This window comes from Netta rufina (assembly GCF_964035555.1).
Source record: "Netta rufina genome assembly, chromosome: 10".
Taxonomy (NCBI): Eukaryota; Metazoa; Chordata; class Aves; order Anseriformes; family Anatidae; genus Netta; species Netta rufina.
The window spans coordinates 22,040,204-22,057,200 of NC_140133.1; the positions used below are offsets into that span (position 1 = coordinate 22,040,204).

Genomic DNA, 16,997 nt, shown 5'->3' on the forward strand with positions numbered 1-16,997 from the left:
CACTGCCAAACATAACATAATCACTGCCAAAGAAATGGCAGTGATTGCTGTCTCAAGGCACAGAGCAGTGAGTGTGGTGTGTTGGACAGTTTATTTCAGATAGCAATAATAACTTTGATAGCTTTCTTGTGAATGATGTCAGGATTAAAAATAAAATAAATAAATAAATAAAAACCCAGGAGCAGAGGGATTCCAGTGAGCATTCTGTACCAACCTGTAAATGAATGGATGTCTCATCTACTGGACACTGATGGAGTTGAGTTATTTCGGTGGTGGTGCACAGGTTTACACCAGATGATGTTAAACACTGTAGTTTTACCCTCTGGTCTGTTGTACCCAGCTGTGCACGTGTGCGTGCACTTTGTGTGATGCCCTCTGGAGGCCCTGCTCAGGTTGTGGCAGCAGCACTGTGACCTGTGCTGCAGCCAGCTGTGCCAGGATCAGAAATGGGTGTCTGGTGTTCCTCCCAGTAAGGAATTAACAGAAATCTGGCCTGCTGCTTAACTTCATCCCTCTGTCAGTCATTTGCCTGCTTGGCTCGTTCAATAGAAAATAATGATAAAAAAATGTTGACTCTCTAATAGGAATCTGTCTCCCGTCTTGAGAATGGGGTGGGATCATTAAAAAATCAATGAGAATGTTATTATTTGTTATTAAATCTGTAAAGGTTTGGAGTAATTCTTATGGAATTCTATTACAGTTTTATCAAGACACATTGATTTTATCTTATTAAGCTGTAGAGCACCTCTCCCAGAGGTCACTTACTTTGGCACATTGGTAAGGTATATTGTTTCTCTTCCTGAACTATATATATTGCAGATCTTACGATGGAATATCCCCTTAAAAATGCCCATTTAATTAGGAGTAAAACTAATACAAGTAGGTTTACAGGAAAAGAGGTTTGGCTGGCAGGTACCAAAAAGAAAATTTAGGAAGTTCTCGTAGATCTTGACTCATCCACGTGAATGTTTTCCTCACGGTGGTTTAGCTCAGAAGTGCAGAAATTGTGTTGCCCTTTCTGGAGGCAGTGCATACAAGAATTTCTCATTAACGCTGTGGAACAGCCATGGCAGAAAAGTTTTGGTACAGGCTTTCCTTAAAGGCTGGGGGTCCCAGGTTAGGTACCTGCCTTGGAATAAACACCTGGGCAGAGAGGGTGTGAGCTCTCTGTCTGGCAGGCTTTTGTTTCAAGCTATGAGGACAAGGTTAAGGGCAAGGCAGCCACGCTGGGGACATGGCGATGACACACAGGTAACATCCAAACTGCCTTCAGCCTGTTTCTGGAAGATTCCAAATATTTTTTTATTTCTTTTTAGTAAACTGAGAATTAGAAAACTATGCATTCTGACTGGGTCAGTAGTACACCCAGCTAACACCAGGAGACAGGCTGACCCCACTCCTAATCCTTGTTCCTGTTTGAAAACATCTGTTTACATGCTGTCTATTTTTATCCTATACTGGATGGGTTGCTATGCTAATTTGATGAAGCCATGTGTTTTTCCTCTGACTCCGTTTCATTGTGTGGGGTGCCAGATTGAGTCAATTTACCTACCTATTTCAGAGAGATAAATTGTTGGCTGCGGTGTGAGGAAAACTGTTGTTTTCCTCTTTCAGTGGAATATGTATTTACTGTAACTTCTAACTGCAAAATCAAAAGAAATGGAGAAGGTTTACTGCCTGTAATGCTTGGTGATTCTGTTTCCACCCTCTCCTGTAATGCTAGTGCAAAGTGCAAAGCAAAGTGAAAGGACACAACGTAAATTCTGAGATTTGTCTCTTCAGTGGATTTGCTCTTTTCGGGATGTCAGATAACTTACTCCTGGGCATCTCAGTGTGCAACCAGCATAGTGGTCTTTTTTGTACGGGTTTCAGATTGTCATAGTCTGAATGCTTCAACAACCATCGTCATAAAATTCAGAGCTGTCTTGTAACCTGAACTTGAAATCTGGTTGCAGTTCTGGAAGGCTGCATTCAAAATGCTGAACCTAGGCTGTCTCCATATGCAAAAGCTCTGATGTTGCTCATTGCAAACTGAAGACAACCTGAAAGACATAGGAAAACTCCTTTCTATTCAAATATACTTGTTACAAGAATGACAGCTCCGAAGCAAATGGTCACAGCCCCCTTACTGCCCAATGTCTGTCAGATTTGGGAAGTGACTATAACGACTGTACAATACTGTAAGAATATATCTGTTTTTACCCACCAGTACCTGCAGGCTACAGAACCAAGCTATGTGCTGAGCTGGGAAGGTCTGGGTGCTGTTGTTGACTTTTCAACTGATCTGTGAAATTTTCGGCAGGAAATTTGTCTTGATCGTGCCTTAAATTTCTTTGCTCCTATAGCTAGAGTAGTACAGTTGACCAGGAATAAGTAATAAAAATTTTTGCCATAAAATGGACAAAACTGCAATGGACATAGAGGTGCTGTAAGTCATACCTGTTCTTTGATGTTTGATCTGTGTGCTATATGTGTACATGGTACCTACATGCATATATATGTATGTAACCTAGTGCTGAAATCCTATGTAAAAAGGAAGATACTCAGCAGTAGCACAAAGAAATACCATGAAAGCATTTAGGAAAATAAGTTATGCTGTGAAGACTGGAGACTGTAGTACAGCATTACTTGAACAGGCATATGTTCATTTTGAGCTAAATATCCCTGCTGTAGCACAGGACTGTAGTGACTACATGGGGTTATACCTGTATCTGACAGACATCACCTTCACTTGTGTTCTCCCCCTTGCAAAATGCTGTAGTGCTGGTGTTTTAATATTTATTGAGAGTGAAGAATGGCCTTGTGTGAGCACCATCCTGTTATTTTTCCTCATTTCCCATTATGGTCATGGGCTTCTCTCCTGTACACGTTGAGGCACTATTATTTTGCTTCGCATGGAACATTACACAGAGATTTCAGCTGCAAGGAGCCTGTACCCTGGCTGTGAGGTGGAACAACAGTTCTCTGCTTTTCTGGTATCATCTCCAATGCAAAGGTGATAACCCTATAAGCCAAAACCACTTTGTGTCACGCATGTACTACTCTTCCTTCTGGATGTACTAGAGAATATGACTTCTGTTGGCTACAAAAGGAAAAAGAGGTGTTGTGTATGGATGCGTGCGCACGCACTGCTTTATCTGTCCCTGTGTAAATATTTTCTTTGCCACACAGACAGGCAAAACCAAAAGCATACTGGGATAATAAATAAATAAAAATAAATTTTAAAAGGGGGATAGAAGCAGGATTTCACTCGGATGGCAGGCAGCTGGGAGCCTGAGGCAGGCTGTGCTGTTCAGCTTGGCTGGAGCCTCCAGAGCATGGAGCGCGGGCGCTGCTGTCCGGGAGCGGGCAGCGATGCCTCTGCATGCCCTGTGTGCACTCAGGGGAGCTCTGCTCACTGCAGTACAAAGGCCAGGTTTCTGGCGTCGTGCTGGTACTTGGGATATCTGCCTATTGATTTGCAAGTATTTGCATGCACAAAGATTCCTGCAGGCTCCAAGGAGTTATCTTGACTTTGAAAGAGAATGGCTGATAGAAGAGTGCTTAAATACAGCATCGAGCAGCAGTGCCCCAGGTAATTAGTGATGTGCTCTTCCTTTTAGTCAAAATTACTGTTGCTTATTGGGAAAGTAAATGTTTATCTTAGGGATTTTTATTGTGAGGAAAAATCTGTTAAAATCAGTGTGGTCTTTGAAAAGTATTGTCTGGACTGCTAAAGAATATTTGGCTTGGTTTGAAACTACAGAATGTGAAAACTTGAAAGAGGAAACTCCTTCACCATGGCAGCTCAAATGAGTTACCAGTATTTAATGAACTGTATAACATTATAGTACAGTTCTACAGTTCTACTCCTTTTTTTTCCCCTCCTGGCTTGTGAATCTTTGGATATTCATTAAAGAAAATACACATATAGAAAAAAAGATGTACAGATGAAGAAAATAAAAAGATAAACACGTGTATGGACATATAGGTGTGTGTATTATTATCTATATTGTGTGTGTATATATCTATATACTTATGAAAAAATATCAAAGCAAAATACTTTTTTTTTCTGACAAGTTATTGAGGTGCTAAACAGAGAATATACGTAAGATTCACGTGACAACTGTGACCTAGCTGAAGCTACACGGTTATACAATATTTTCTTTCAGAGAATACCAAGTGCTAAGCACTTAAAAAACAAAACAAAACAAACCCTCAGGGATTCTGTTCCTCTCTATGTTGCTTCAGCAATGACCTGACTCTGAGAGCTAAGCAAGGAAACCTCCCCACACTCCACCCCAACTGATTCATTGTCAAGGTGCCCAGTAAACACCGACACTTCACAGTCACCTCTTAGAAGTTTCGCGCTCTTAAGTTTCTGCTTTTGGAGAGGAAATTAAGAACAAGAAAAATACATAACACAAAAACAGCAAGTTGTACAGATAATGGCCAATTGAGTGAGATGAAGCTGCGTTCTCAGGAGGTCTGGAGAGGTTAATTATAAAATTACAGTTGTATTGAGCTCAGTCAAGTATCAGCTGCACAAGATCATTTATCTTCATTTCTTATCTGTATATATCTAATCCATGCTTTTTGCCTGTAATTTTCTTTTAAATATTAATCTCTTCTCTATATATTTTATCTAGTTTTATAACTCTCAGTTAGTAGCAGAGTAATTTCCTTGCAAGGTGCAAGGAAATTATGAGATAAAACGTGCAAGTGATTTGCTTTCTCTCCCTGGCCATCTCATGTGGATAATGCAGCGAATGCGTGCTGGATGTCGAAGGAGGTGTGAACAGAGGCGTTGTTCCTCAGGATGCAGTACTTGTAGCGACACAAGACCTAGCTTGAGGTTTGTCTGTCTCCTTCTCCAGGGTTTGATGCCTACTTCACGTCCCGTACCCTGGAAAACAACCGAAGGAACGTGTGGTTTGCCGAGTACTGGGAGGAGAACTTCAACTGCAAGTTAACGATCAGCGGGTCGAAGAAGGAGGACACCGACCGTAAATGCACAGGTAACTTCGGTCACTTCACCCTCCTTGTGCTGCGGTGCGTGGGCTGCATTGGCACGGCCAGCACAAGGAAGTTGAGTTGCAGACACACTGAAAAAATAGATTAAATGGTTGTAGGTTTTAGAGAAAATAGAACAGCAGCATCATCAGCCATGCAGGATAAGAGTAGGTGGAGAGAGACAAAATTTCATTCTTCTTTCCTCCTTCTTCTGGCTTTCCATCTAGCAGGAAAAAGTATTTTCCATGGGACCCAGAAGGACTTCTGTTTGAGTGCAGGGTGGTTTGAAGGGGTGTTGGTTTACTTTAGATGGAGAATATTTGCACAGTTTGTGCCTTGTCGTGTGTCTGCAGATCACAAAGTGGCCACCAACTATGTCAAAGCACCTTCTGCTCATGGGGCAGAGGAATGGCGTGCCTTTGGTTCTAACTTCTGGGGGGAAATGCACCTGTAGGAATGTATTACTAGCACAGGATGAAATACTTTCATTTTAGGTAGCATAAAATTGTTCATCAGATTTTTGTTCTCAATGTTACTGGAAAAAATGTGGATTAAATAGTTTCTTTCAGCCTCAGCTCAGTAACAGAGATGATGCACTGTCTGTGTTTGTGGCTCAAGTTCATCCCTTTTTGTAGCATCTTGTTTGACCTCAGTTATTTTTTGGTGGCTCCCAGATTTACCTTTGTTTTTTTGCCTTTTAAGGTTTTACTCACCATTTGAAATATATTTTCCAGAGATTTCTGTTTCTGATCCTGTGCAGGCTCAGGAATTTATTTTTGTGGTTGCAAAGCTGTCCAGGTACCAGCAGGAGTGATTTCGTAACGTGCCTCAATTCTGATCAGGACAATGTGTTACGGTGATGGGGGATGCTGAGTTTGGATAACTGTTTTCAGCTCTACCCTGGAAGAATTCTAGGAAGTGTTCCCTGCTGCATCTGCAGATGCTGCAGTCACCCAGTCATCTGAAGAAAACAGGGATGCACCCAGAAGTGCCCCAGTTGTGTTAAATGGCACCAGTCCCAGACCCCTAGGCCACCATCCAGCCAATTCTTCACCCACTGTGTGGCCCATCCCTCAGATCCGTGTCTCTCCAATTTAGGGACTAGGATATCCCACAGGACAGTGGCAGCTGCTTTGCACGTAGAGGATGTTGGTTGCTCTTCTCTTACCCACCCACGCTGTATTGAATAATTGCGTTGAATTTTGATCAAAGAAAACTAGTTCATAGGAGGATATGTTTTACTTTGATTGAAAACTTTCCATATTTCATATCATCTGCTTCTGGTTTCAGTTCATGGTGGGAGTAGGAGTGTTGTGCATAGAAGCAGTGCGGTTACCACTGGGAATACATTGCCTTTAAATTTAGCATTTGGAATCTCCCTTTGAAGGCTGGAATTCGACTAAAAATCACTAAAAGATCTTCAGGGTGATCTCTCAAAGTTTATATTGCTTTTATTGTTTCTGCCATTATTATTCTTACAAAAGGAGGTGACAGCTTGTGCTTTCTGATGTGAACATAAAATGGTGTTCTGCCTTCCCTCAGCTTAGATTTAGCAGAAACATTTATTTTCAATGGGTAACTTAGCCTATTGTGCTGATACACCACATTATAGCTGGATATTGCGCCAGTGACATGCTCTGACCTGACATCTTCCTTCCCTCTTCTACAAACTGAAGTAAATCATGCATCAGAAAAAGCATTAGCTTTGAATTATATTGCTAGTAGGAGAATCTTAATGTCCCACTGATGTGATAATATTATGAATGATCATCATTATTTTAAAATTTGATTGGTAATTTGTAATGCAGCGAGGTACTAGGCTACAGGCCATCGGTTTCTGACAGCACTTGTGCTGCTGAGCACTGGTGGGAGGCGCGGGAGGCTCCTGCTCCTCATCCAAGCCCTTGCATGTGGCAGGGAGCAGCTGATGGGGACGCACTTGGACGATGAAGAAAAGCCTCTCCAAGAGCATGTCCTGTGGGCAGCTTACCTTTCAACACTGCAACTTTTTGAAGTATTTCCACAACCAGGACTTTTAAGTTAATGTAATTTCCAGTTATTTAAGCATGGAAAATATTGCCCCAATTGGAATGGATAGACGTAGGATGAAAACATGTAAACTAATTTAGCATACTGTACTTTATTTCTAGACAAGATTAAATTCCACATATTGTTGTAATTAACACTATTTCTAGAAACTGACTGACTTTGACGTGGTTCAGGGCATGATCCAGTGCTGCCACGCTGTGCTGATGCCAAGAACACCTGCATTGTTGTGTGGGTTAATCTCTGTTGGGATGCAGGCCATTTCAAAGCAGCATGGATGTGAACAAACAGCCGAGCCGATTGCTTTTCCCCAGAGAAGAGAAGGATCGATGCTGTGTGAGACAAATTGTGCAGCTTCAGCCAGGTGCTGCCGTTTGTGGTTGCCCAGGCCCTGGAGCAGCTGCCTCTGCCCTTGAGGGGCTCTGTGATTTGCTCTCAAGGACACTTCATCAAACTGCACGGGAAGTCCAATGCAATCACTTGAAACAGCACAATAGTGCCAGGTATTGCTTTTAGACAGTTTGCTGGTTTACTTCTTGCTGCTCCAATAATGCTAGGGACATGAAAACGGGTTTTTGTGTGCATATTGTCATGATCCAGCTTGTATGTAAGTTGCAAATGGTTATTGAAATCAAATATGCAGTGCAGAATATTTCATGCCACAGCTCCCTGCCTCTCTGCAGACAGCCACGCCACGCCTGCAGGTGGCCACACTCCATGGGCACTCCCTTCTGCAGTACCATCATCTGCACGGGTGGGTGTGGAGAATTTCCTGCTCCAGAGGAAGCACCTGTGCCCACGTATATGCAAAAGAAATGCAAATAGTTTGAATACCCAGAGGCATCAGCTAGAGGCCCTGCATTTTTAATGAACCGCCTCCTTGGCATAGAATGCTAACAGAAAAGGAAATTGCAACACTTGACTGTTTTCACTTATTAAACATAGCTTTTAATTCAGACGGCTTTACACTCAAGGAGACTTAATGAAGTGATAGAAGGGTGATGTCACCTTGGATGTCATCTATCAGGATGTAGATTGCTCAGAGAGCTTTTCTAATTATCTGGAAGTGTAATCAGTCTGCAGGCACAGCCCAGATGATGGCTCAAACAATGACTTACTCTAAAGAAAATGCTGGGAGAAAGCTCCCTGCGAGCCGAAGTGACAGAAACTTAGCAAAAGGGTTTGTAAAAGAGAGACTGTAGTTCTTTAGGGTTTGGGTTGGAACGGGAGAACATGCCTCAGAGGGACCCAGCTCTACCTGCCCATGCAGCACAGGTGGTGCTGGCGTTTGGACGTCCCAGGACCTCTGTGGGCTCTCCGTGCATCCTGCACCTCAGGTGTGAGAACCCTGGGTGAGGAAATCCAGGTGCTGCGCCACGTGGGGTGTGGACACCTACACCTGCCCATCCCAGGATGTCTCTGGGGCAGGGGGGAACACTCAGATAGCTTTGGCAAACCGTTCAGTTAGCTGTGATCCTGTTTAAACTGGTTCATAGATGGGATTTGTTAATTATTATTATTTATTTTGTTGTTGTTGTTGAGGTTAAGGAAGCTTATGGCAATATCCTGTCTCTTTTTTCACCACCAGTCAAGATGGCTTGTACTATGGAGCCATATGTTTGGGAAAGAAAAATAAGGAGAAACAAAGGATATGGCAAATGGCTAAGGATATCAGAACATTATTTATAGTTTGATCACAGCAAGTGATCTAGTGCATTAATAGATTGGCAATGTGCAATTTACTATGGAAAGAAAAATAGTTCTCAAAATGCCATCAAAATTCCTCATCTCAGGAAAAAACAAATTCTCTGAAATGTTTCAAGCAACGTAATGGCATATGGCCAGTATCTAAAGCATTTTTTTAAACAAATGCCAGGAGCCGTGGTGTGCGTGATTCACTTTTTATGAGATCAGCTTTATGGCATTCATTAGGTCGAACATCTTTTGGACTTCAGGATGGCAAAAGAACTGCACAGTTTGGTGTGCCATATAAATTGTGTCAGGGAGAGGGTCTGAATTTAGACTGATTGCCACTGGTGGTGTGGAGGGCTGCGAGAGCAGAGGGTGCTTCTCAAGGTCTGGAATGACACGTTATGTAAATGGGTCTTTGCTGTCTCTGAGACGCAAGGGTGAAAGGGGAGCCCCATCAGAAAGCTGCCCGGTGCTGGGAGGGGGCAGCAGGGCTCTTCTCAACACCACCTTCCCATCAGTGATACAGCTGCTGGAGATAAATGGATATCTCTGTGCCTGGGCCCTATATCAAATACAAGGAGCTCCTCAGGCAGGTTTGGGAGGGTCCAAACTAACTGCAACACATTTTTCTTCTGTCCAAGAATCTCTGGTTTGAAAAACCTTCTGCCTCTTGAGGGTGGGCTTGACATAAGCCTGCCTTGAAATGCACCTCCAAGGGTGCACAGGACTGAAGAGTTCAGTAAGTTCAGCTATCAGTCAACTTTCTGTGCATCAACACATTTATTTTTTTTCCCCTGTAAAACGGAGGAACTGTATCTTTCTCTGTAAAGCCACGATGGACAAATTGACATACTTGTAAGTGCTGTGGTTGAATGACGAAGACTAGAGGTCCAGGCTCTGTTGCTATTCCTCCTGCTATTTTCTTGTCATAGAACAATTTAAAACTATATATATATATAGTTTTTTTTCCAAATATTGACCAGCGATGGTACATTCTTTTCTGCCTGCCCAGGTCCTTTTATGATTGCCCATCATTTATAAGAAATCCTGCCTAGACAGTAGTCCTGGACTGTCGTCTAGCTCTAAGCAGCAGCAGTTCATCAAGGCACTGACAAGCTTTAAGTATTTCTGAAAGGTTGGTGGCTGTGAATCCCATATTCAGATCACAAAACAATTGCTCATCGGCCAAATTCTCCCCTCAAGTACCTTTCCCAGTTGCCATAGGACACAGCAGGATTTACACAGCTGTGTCTCAGGGTGGATTTTGTCCCAGGATTTTGTGGTGTGTGATTGATGATGTAGGCAAGAGCAAGAAAGCTTTTGGTTAGCACTTGTTAGAGACATGACTCTGCATTTTCTCCTCCCAGCTCCAAGGTATGAAATGTGTGTTAATGCACCCATGTGCGAGGTATATCATATTGCAGTGCAGAAACTGTAAAGAGTAAAATTTATTTTCTTTTGCTTGCCCTGCTAGCTATGAATAAGGTTAAAGGGCAGACCAGGATGGAAAATTTATCTTCTCAATTACATCCTGTGTCCTGATGCTGGTAAATAAGTGCTCTGGGTAGTTATTTTTCTGCTTTGCTAGTATGGCCTGCTCTTCTTTTCTCAGGATGCCTGCATAATATTCCCTTGCCACTGAGTTGCTGATTTGAGTTTTTGCAATGTTTCCATTGACAACTGCTGCTGTCTTTTCTTCTTTCTAATGCTGATCGTCTTTCATGTCGTATGTTATATTTGTTAGAGGGTCCCTCTGAAACTGCAATGTTTAAGGAAAAAAGGGGGGGGGGGGGGGGGGAAATCCAAAACATCTCATGAATGAAACTATGTTCTCCATTAAACTGCTTCTTATCAAGTCCAGCTCATCTTCAGATGACTCCTTTGAATTCTCTGGCCCAATACAGCTGTAGCTCAGAGAGCATGAGGCGTACATGAGGTTGCATGGTCAGGGAAAGTTTGACTTCAATTTGAAACCATGGGTTTCAGTTCTTTGTTCTCATAACACACTGCATAACATCTTATTTTGTAAATACTTCAACAGTCTTCGGTATGTCTAAACATACCAACACTGACACCCGTGAGAAAGAAAAATCTTATTTTTTTTCTGAAAAATGTGATGTGTTCAGGAGCAAATGAACCATGTCGTGCACTAGTGTGTAAGTTGACTGGCTATTTGCAACTATTTCTAAACAGAATATTCTTCTATACAGTATTAGATTGTCTAAGTATGCATTAAAACTTAATGACCTATGAACTTTCAATTCAAAAAGTTAATCTCATTTAGCATCATAGTACTTCAAAACATGTATACCTGAAATTCCTAAAAGAGTCCTTCAGTGCTTGATTCAGCCAACGTTAAACCAACCTTGAAGAGTTTATTCTTGGGATAAACCAGTTTTATTGTTTTCTGAACTCTGTTAGATTTCCGAAATATATTTCTTAGCAATGCTTATATTTCTGGGCTTTCAAGATGATTTGACAGCAAAGCTCTGTGATTCAATGACTCTATCCTTGCTATTTACATATATTCATTTATTTGCAAACTGTATTTTTACCCAGGTGCTTAAATATCAAGGTAGCTCCAATTTCAGACTTCTAATAGTTAAGCAGTGCTTTTTCTATGCATTTACTTGATCCCTGATTTCACTGGCAATTATTGCTGCAAGGAGATTTCTTCATTTGCACATTAGCACGTTAAAGCTGTGAAGTGTCTGTGACTTACATCACCGTTGGCTAGCCCGGTGCTGATTTTTTATGGCTGTAGTACTTCAGCATTAAGTATAAATGACATCTACTGCAGATGTTTTAATAGGAGTGCTGAATGCACAGCAACATCTTGAGTAAGAAAGGTCAGTTTTCTAATCTAAAATCTATTCTCTTAGATACACATACACACCTGAGAACAGAACTGTTACAGTGGGCTGAATCAGTGTAATTGAGAAAAAATCATGATCTGACAGATGGAAGTGGAAGTAGCTTCACAAAACTCATTGCATGAAGTCTGTCTGCAGACTGCTGCAGACTGGGGTTGGCAGAGGAGCAGGCCTCCTAGCCTGGCCTCCGTGGCCCCAGAGACCCCAGCAGTAGCCACCATGGCTGCTGAGGTTTTGCCTGCTTTCAGGCCCCAGCCACTTCCAAGATTTTTATGATACTGAGGGATAAGCATCGTTTCAAACACATAGAATTAAAGATTTCACTAGTCCCTATGTCATGGATTATTATTATGCTCCTGATAATGTGATGATGTTATTTCTGCTGCTGGGATAGTCACGTTTCAGGTGGTGCTGCTGGGCTGTGCTTTTTTTGGGCTTTGCTTATGAGTGAAGTCCAGTTGCAGCACAGGACTTTTCTGTTGTTGTTACCCTAGTAAGGAATGCATTGTAAGGCGCTGAGAGCCTGGTTTCCTGGCTTTGATTAGAGAGTATTAGCTGTGTCGGCATAGTTAAAGCTGGCTACATTCACTTTTGGTGGGTTTTGGTGACTTAATCACTGAGTACAGTTGTATCTCCCTTTATATATCTTATGGTGATGTCTGACAGCAGGTCAATGTGTGCTAACTCAACAGAACCCCCACACATTCCAGTTATAAAAGTCATCCCTGCTTGTTATCAGCACAGAGTAACTGGTCTAATTTCCACTTGTTACCTCTCCCTGTCAGAGCTGCATGAGGCAGTAGAGCTGTGTGGATCTGGGACGTTACAGAGGAGGAGCTGGAGACATGGCAATAAGGCACAAATGGGGTGCACCAGCACAAGGGAGGGTGCTCTCTTGTCCAGGGCTGTGCTGCTGCCCGGACCCTCCCTTCTGCCACTCACCATCGCATGCAGGAGGTGATGTTTGGGCTGACGTTTTCTCCTAGCACGGAAAGACATTGTTCAGTTAGAAGTAGAAACTTGAAAGTTCATCTGATTTCCCCAACAAACTCCATGGGGATTGAATTGATGGTGTTGAGATAAAGGCTTTTGTCTATAATGAGATCTTCTGAATTAGGATGGGCCGGATAGACGACTGTAACTACATAGCAGTATTATTGGATCTTGTATTTCTTTGTAAAAAGACAATACATGGATTATATTGCAAAGAGTCCTGATTGTCATACTCCTCATGTTTAAATTACAATATTTACTCTAGCATATTGTTAGCTTTTCTCAAGCTCTAGTATTCAGCTACTTTCAAATAAAGATCTTATTTGGAGAAGCCTCAAGATTTTACAGCTTCTGTGTGTACAGCAGTGCCTGTGCCGCGTGCGAATATCAGAGGAGTAATAGCTCTGATCCTGTTCTGGAGAGCCCTGGGTGTAGGTACTTGTCTGTTGAGATGGATCTGCTTGCTCTGTGCTGTTGTGCCAGTTTCTGGAGAGGCACAAGCACAGCAGCAGCTGCACTGGCTGAGCTCTGTGCACTGAAGCCTCAGTGCCGTTAGGGAACAGCACGTATGGGCACATACAGCTACGGCCTGGTCCTTCAGGTTCTGCAGCACGGCCGTCCCTTCGCTCACAGGCCTCAGGCTGCTAAATGTGCTGTCGTGTGAAGAGTGCATGTTTTTCTGCCAGCACTGAGCCAGCTGCTGAATTCTGAGTTGTACAAGTAATGGCTGCTCGCTCAACACTGCGAGCATCCCGCAGTCTTTAACTTCTGTCTCTTGTTAATGATGACTGTCACCGGGTCCTCAGCAGTATTATTACATAAATTCCTTTGAGAATGTGTTTAATCCTCCAGAAAATAAGCTGATGCCTGCATTCATCTGATATAAGCACTGAAGAATTGGGATTTTGATGTCTGTCCATTGTATGAATTGTGTGTCATAAAAAAGTCCTTGCAATGCTATTTACACTTCACATCGTATCCCCTACATTCGTGAGTATCAGTGAAGAGTCCAGAAAACTCAAGTGAAGGAGACAACGTGAAAAACCAAGCTCTCATCTCACTTCCTGCGCAAGGAAGCGTTAAGCCTTGCGTTTGTGGCGGTGCAAAAAGTATGACCAGGAGTTCTTAAACTCCTTTCATTTCTGTCATCTGAAGGAGATCGTGTGAGAGGACTTCTTCATCACCGTATTCTTGCTGCTCTGTTGTTCCCCTCACCCCCTTTGTTGCAGTATTTTTCTCTTGTGAAGATTTGCCTGAAGCAGGAGACCAAAGCTGTTCAGTCTCTTAGGAATCACAATGATGAGCACTTGAGACTCTAGTGGGAAGTGAGGTTAAATTATTTGTCATCACCTTCAAACAGATCTTTTGGAAGCAAAAAATGCTCGTGTCAATAAATTGCTTTTGTGTTTCTTCCTTCTCCTGACATCCCAAGGTACTTCATTTCAAATCCGTGGTACAAAAGTGCATTCTCTTGAAATCACTTTGTGTGCATGTGTCTCAGGTGTCAGCTGCTTCATTGTTGAAGAAAATAATGTTATTACGTGGCTCCTGAAGATCACAAAGTTAGCATGTTGGGTTTTTTTAAGCATGCTTTAAGGAACAGGGACACAAAGAACAGAAGACTTGCACATCACAGTGCAAATGAACTTTGTTTCCCTTCTGTGCTGCTTGGTGTCTTCTGATCACGAGTCGTCACTCTGTTTCTTGCTGCACCCAACACCTGAGTTCATCAGTGCTGATGAAGCTGCTGGTACGGCTGCTTTTGTCTGCAAGAAGCTAATGGCTTCTGTGGATTTCTTTCTCTTCCAGGAATAATTAATAATTGAATTTGTTTACAGTCATATACACAGCAGCTATTCCTAAAGCATGGGGTGTAACTTTCTGCAGATAAAGACAGCAAAATACTTGCCAAAATAATGCTGAAATTGGAAAATGAAATGTTAAAATTCTGTCCATCCTGTTGGAGAGCAGACCTTGGGCCTGACTTGCTGCTTGCTGCTTTACTGTGATGTTAGTTTGGTGTGAATTAGAGGAAACGCTAGAAAGCCCATTAATTTGGATATTTTTTTTTTAGTAATAAAGCCTGAAGGCTATTTGACATGTAAAACATGGCTATTGATTTGAAGGTGTTTTTGTTTTGTTTTTTGATTTTTGCTAGATCAAATTTAGGCCAAACTAATTGCACTGAAGTCCTTTTCTTTAAAACATAATTCAATCTGTGCTTGTAAGAACGATAGTATACTCTTTTTCATGTAAGTTCTCTAATTGTATAATGAAATTCATGCTTGCCTTTCTGGGTGGGTAGTTGTGTTTGACTCCCTAACTTGACTGGACACAAATCCTGGATGTTTAATACTCAGTTAAATGGCTATTTTCAGTAGAGGCGATTCTTGTTACTGGAAATTCAATTAAGATTTTCAAATCTAGTTAATTTCTTTGATTTTTGTGCTTTGAAATTGTTAATGTAGCTCTTATTTTTTTTTTTTCTTTTAAGTGGATCTTGTTCAGGTTTCTTGTACAGTTACCTTCACTGCTAAAGGTTTTCTTTCTGCTGTGTATTCAGCTGTGCTTCTGGAACTTAATATGCCTAATCAGTATTGTTTGTGTGCAGAATTTAAATCCTAGATTCTCTTCCCTTGGCATGCATTTCTGTTGCATTGTTAATTTGGTTATGTAGCTGAGCTGAAACCACTTAAAAGCATTTTGCTTGTCAGGGCCTGGAAATGTAATAAGGTCTGTAATCAATGAGAGGGGAGTCAAATAATGAAAAGGACAGTATGTGAATCTTCACAGGCTGGAAGCTCTCACCCTGCTGAATTATTTGCAGTATTTCAATGTTTCCAGCATTGTAGATGAAATTTAAAATTAAAGGGCTTTGGTAGAGGGAATGTCAACCCAAATTGCTAGGTTAGTAGTCTGAGACTTCAGTGCTGCAGTATGGTAATTAGGGAGTGAACCTATGAATGTGAAAAGGTGTAGATAATTAAACGTGTTCATATAGGGGGTTATATTTTTGCTTACTTTCAGCCACATCACTCTTTTGGACAGGTTTAGATATTTCTTGCGTATCTCTGTAAGAAGGTGGTGATCTCTGCTTGTTAATAATTCTGGCCCACCACACCTACACTCAAAGAAGGAAAAAAAGATTGTTGGGACTGATGGGTTTCTGGCAATGTAGGTCAGTTTTGGGTGTCTAGTCCTTCAGTGTCTCCAGGACAGGAAGGCATGGTGCAGAGGATGTGAGCTGCTGCCTGGTGCTGGCTGTGTGAGAACACGGCACTGCTCTGCGGGGAGGTGCTCAGGACGCAAAGCTCTGCTGCAGTAAAGCTGTAGTTCAGTAGCATGGGAGGCAGAGATGCAAACATACTAGCAGCAACAGGAAAATGGGCTTCTTGCCTCTGCTAAAATCATTAGTTCTCAGTCATTAACAACTTGATTTCCTTTTCTGATTGGTATCAATCAGCTAATTTAAATTCACTGGTCCCTATTTCTAATTAAGGATGTTACAATGGCATCTTTCCCATTTCTATCCCCCAAGTGAACACTCACTTTGAAAGTCCCTAAAATATCTGCAAGATGATTCTGAGGGTAATCTCTTAGTGCTGCTGGCAGTGCCCAGACCTACCAGTACTGCGGGAGGGAGATCAGGGCTGATGTGAGGTTGGAAAGTGTCATGCTGCAGGTGGAACAAGTGGGCTGCAGTGCCCACGTGGAAAATAATAGATTGCACTTCTGCTGCTTTCATTGATGCAGCTCTGAACACTTAATGAGCAGTAATTATGTTTCACAAAACCCTGGTGAGATAGGTAAGTATAATCACAAGTTTGGCAGCTGGACAGATTGATCTATGCTGGTGTTACTCAGCCAAGGTAAGATGAGGTTCTAGCAGACAATTCAGGAAAAAAAAAGTCACAATTCTTAACCCATTGTGAATTGTTTTAGATTCTGAAAATACCATTTGGTTTGCTAATTAATTGCAGAGGCACCTGGTTATCTGCTCCTACAACAATAAAAACAAGAAAGCTGTCTTATCACCTGGTCTTACCATCACATCACCACATGATGCTTTCATCTCAAGTCCGAGAGTGAATGTTTTGGGCACAAACATGTTACTTAAAGTATGACATTCACCTTTGTCGCTGCTATAGAGTTTTTTTTGGGTCTCTGTGGTTTAATTTCTGCATTCCCATGTTCCATCTGCAAAATGCTTCCCCTCTCTCAGGCTTTTTATGCATTGGCCCATTGGATGAGAATATCACTGAGGGTTTGTGCTTTCTACCACGCTGGGTGCTGCGGTGATAAAGAAATGACTTTCAAAGCACTGCTTTCCCCCAGTTGCAGTTCAGATTGCATTAAGGGTTTGGATTCCTTAAGTCCTCAGCTGCTAAAATATTTTAAAAG

At 42.0% G+C, this 16,997-nt stretch overlaps 1 protein-coding gene across 1 annotated transcript in view; it reads left to right on the forward strand.

Annotated features, from left to right (window-relative positions):
- The window catches only part of GRM7 (glutamate metabotropic receptor 7), a gene marked incomplete at both ends in the record, with an annotated part of 239,493 nt that overhangs the window by 162,190 nt on the left and 60,306 nt on the right, over positions 1-16,997 (forward strand). Inside the window, one exon of the mRNA XM_084292935.1 lies at positions 4,857-4,997. Within this exon, the coding sequence (XP_084149061.1) occupies positions 4,857-4,997 (141 nt within the window). The remainder of the gene's footprint in view (positions 1-4,856; positions 4,998-16,997) is intronic.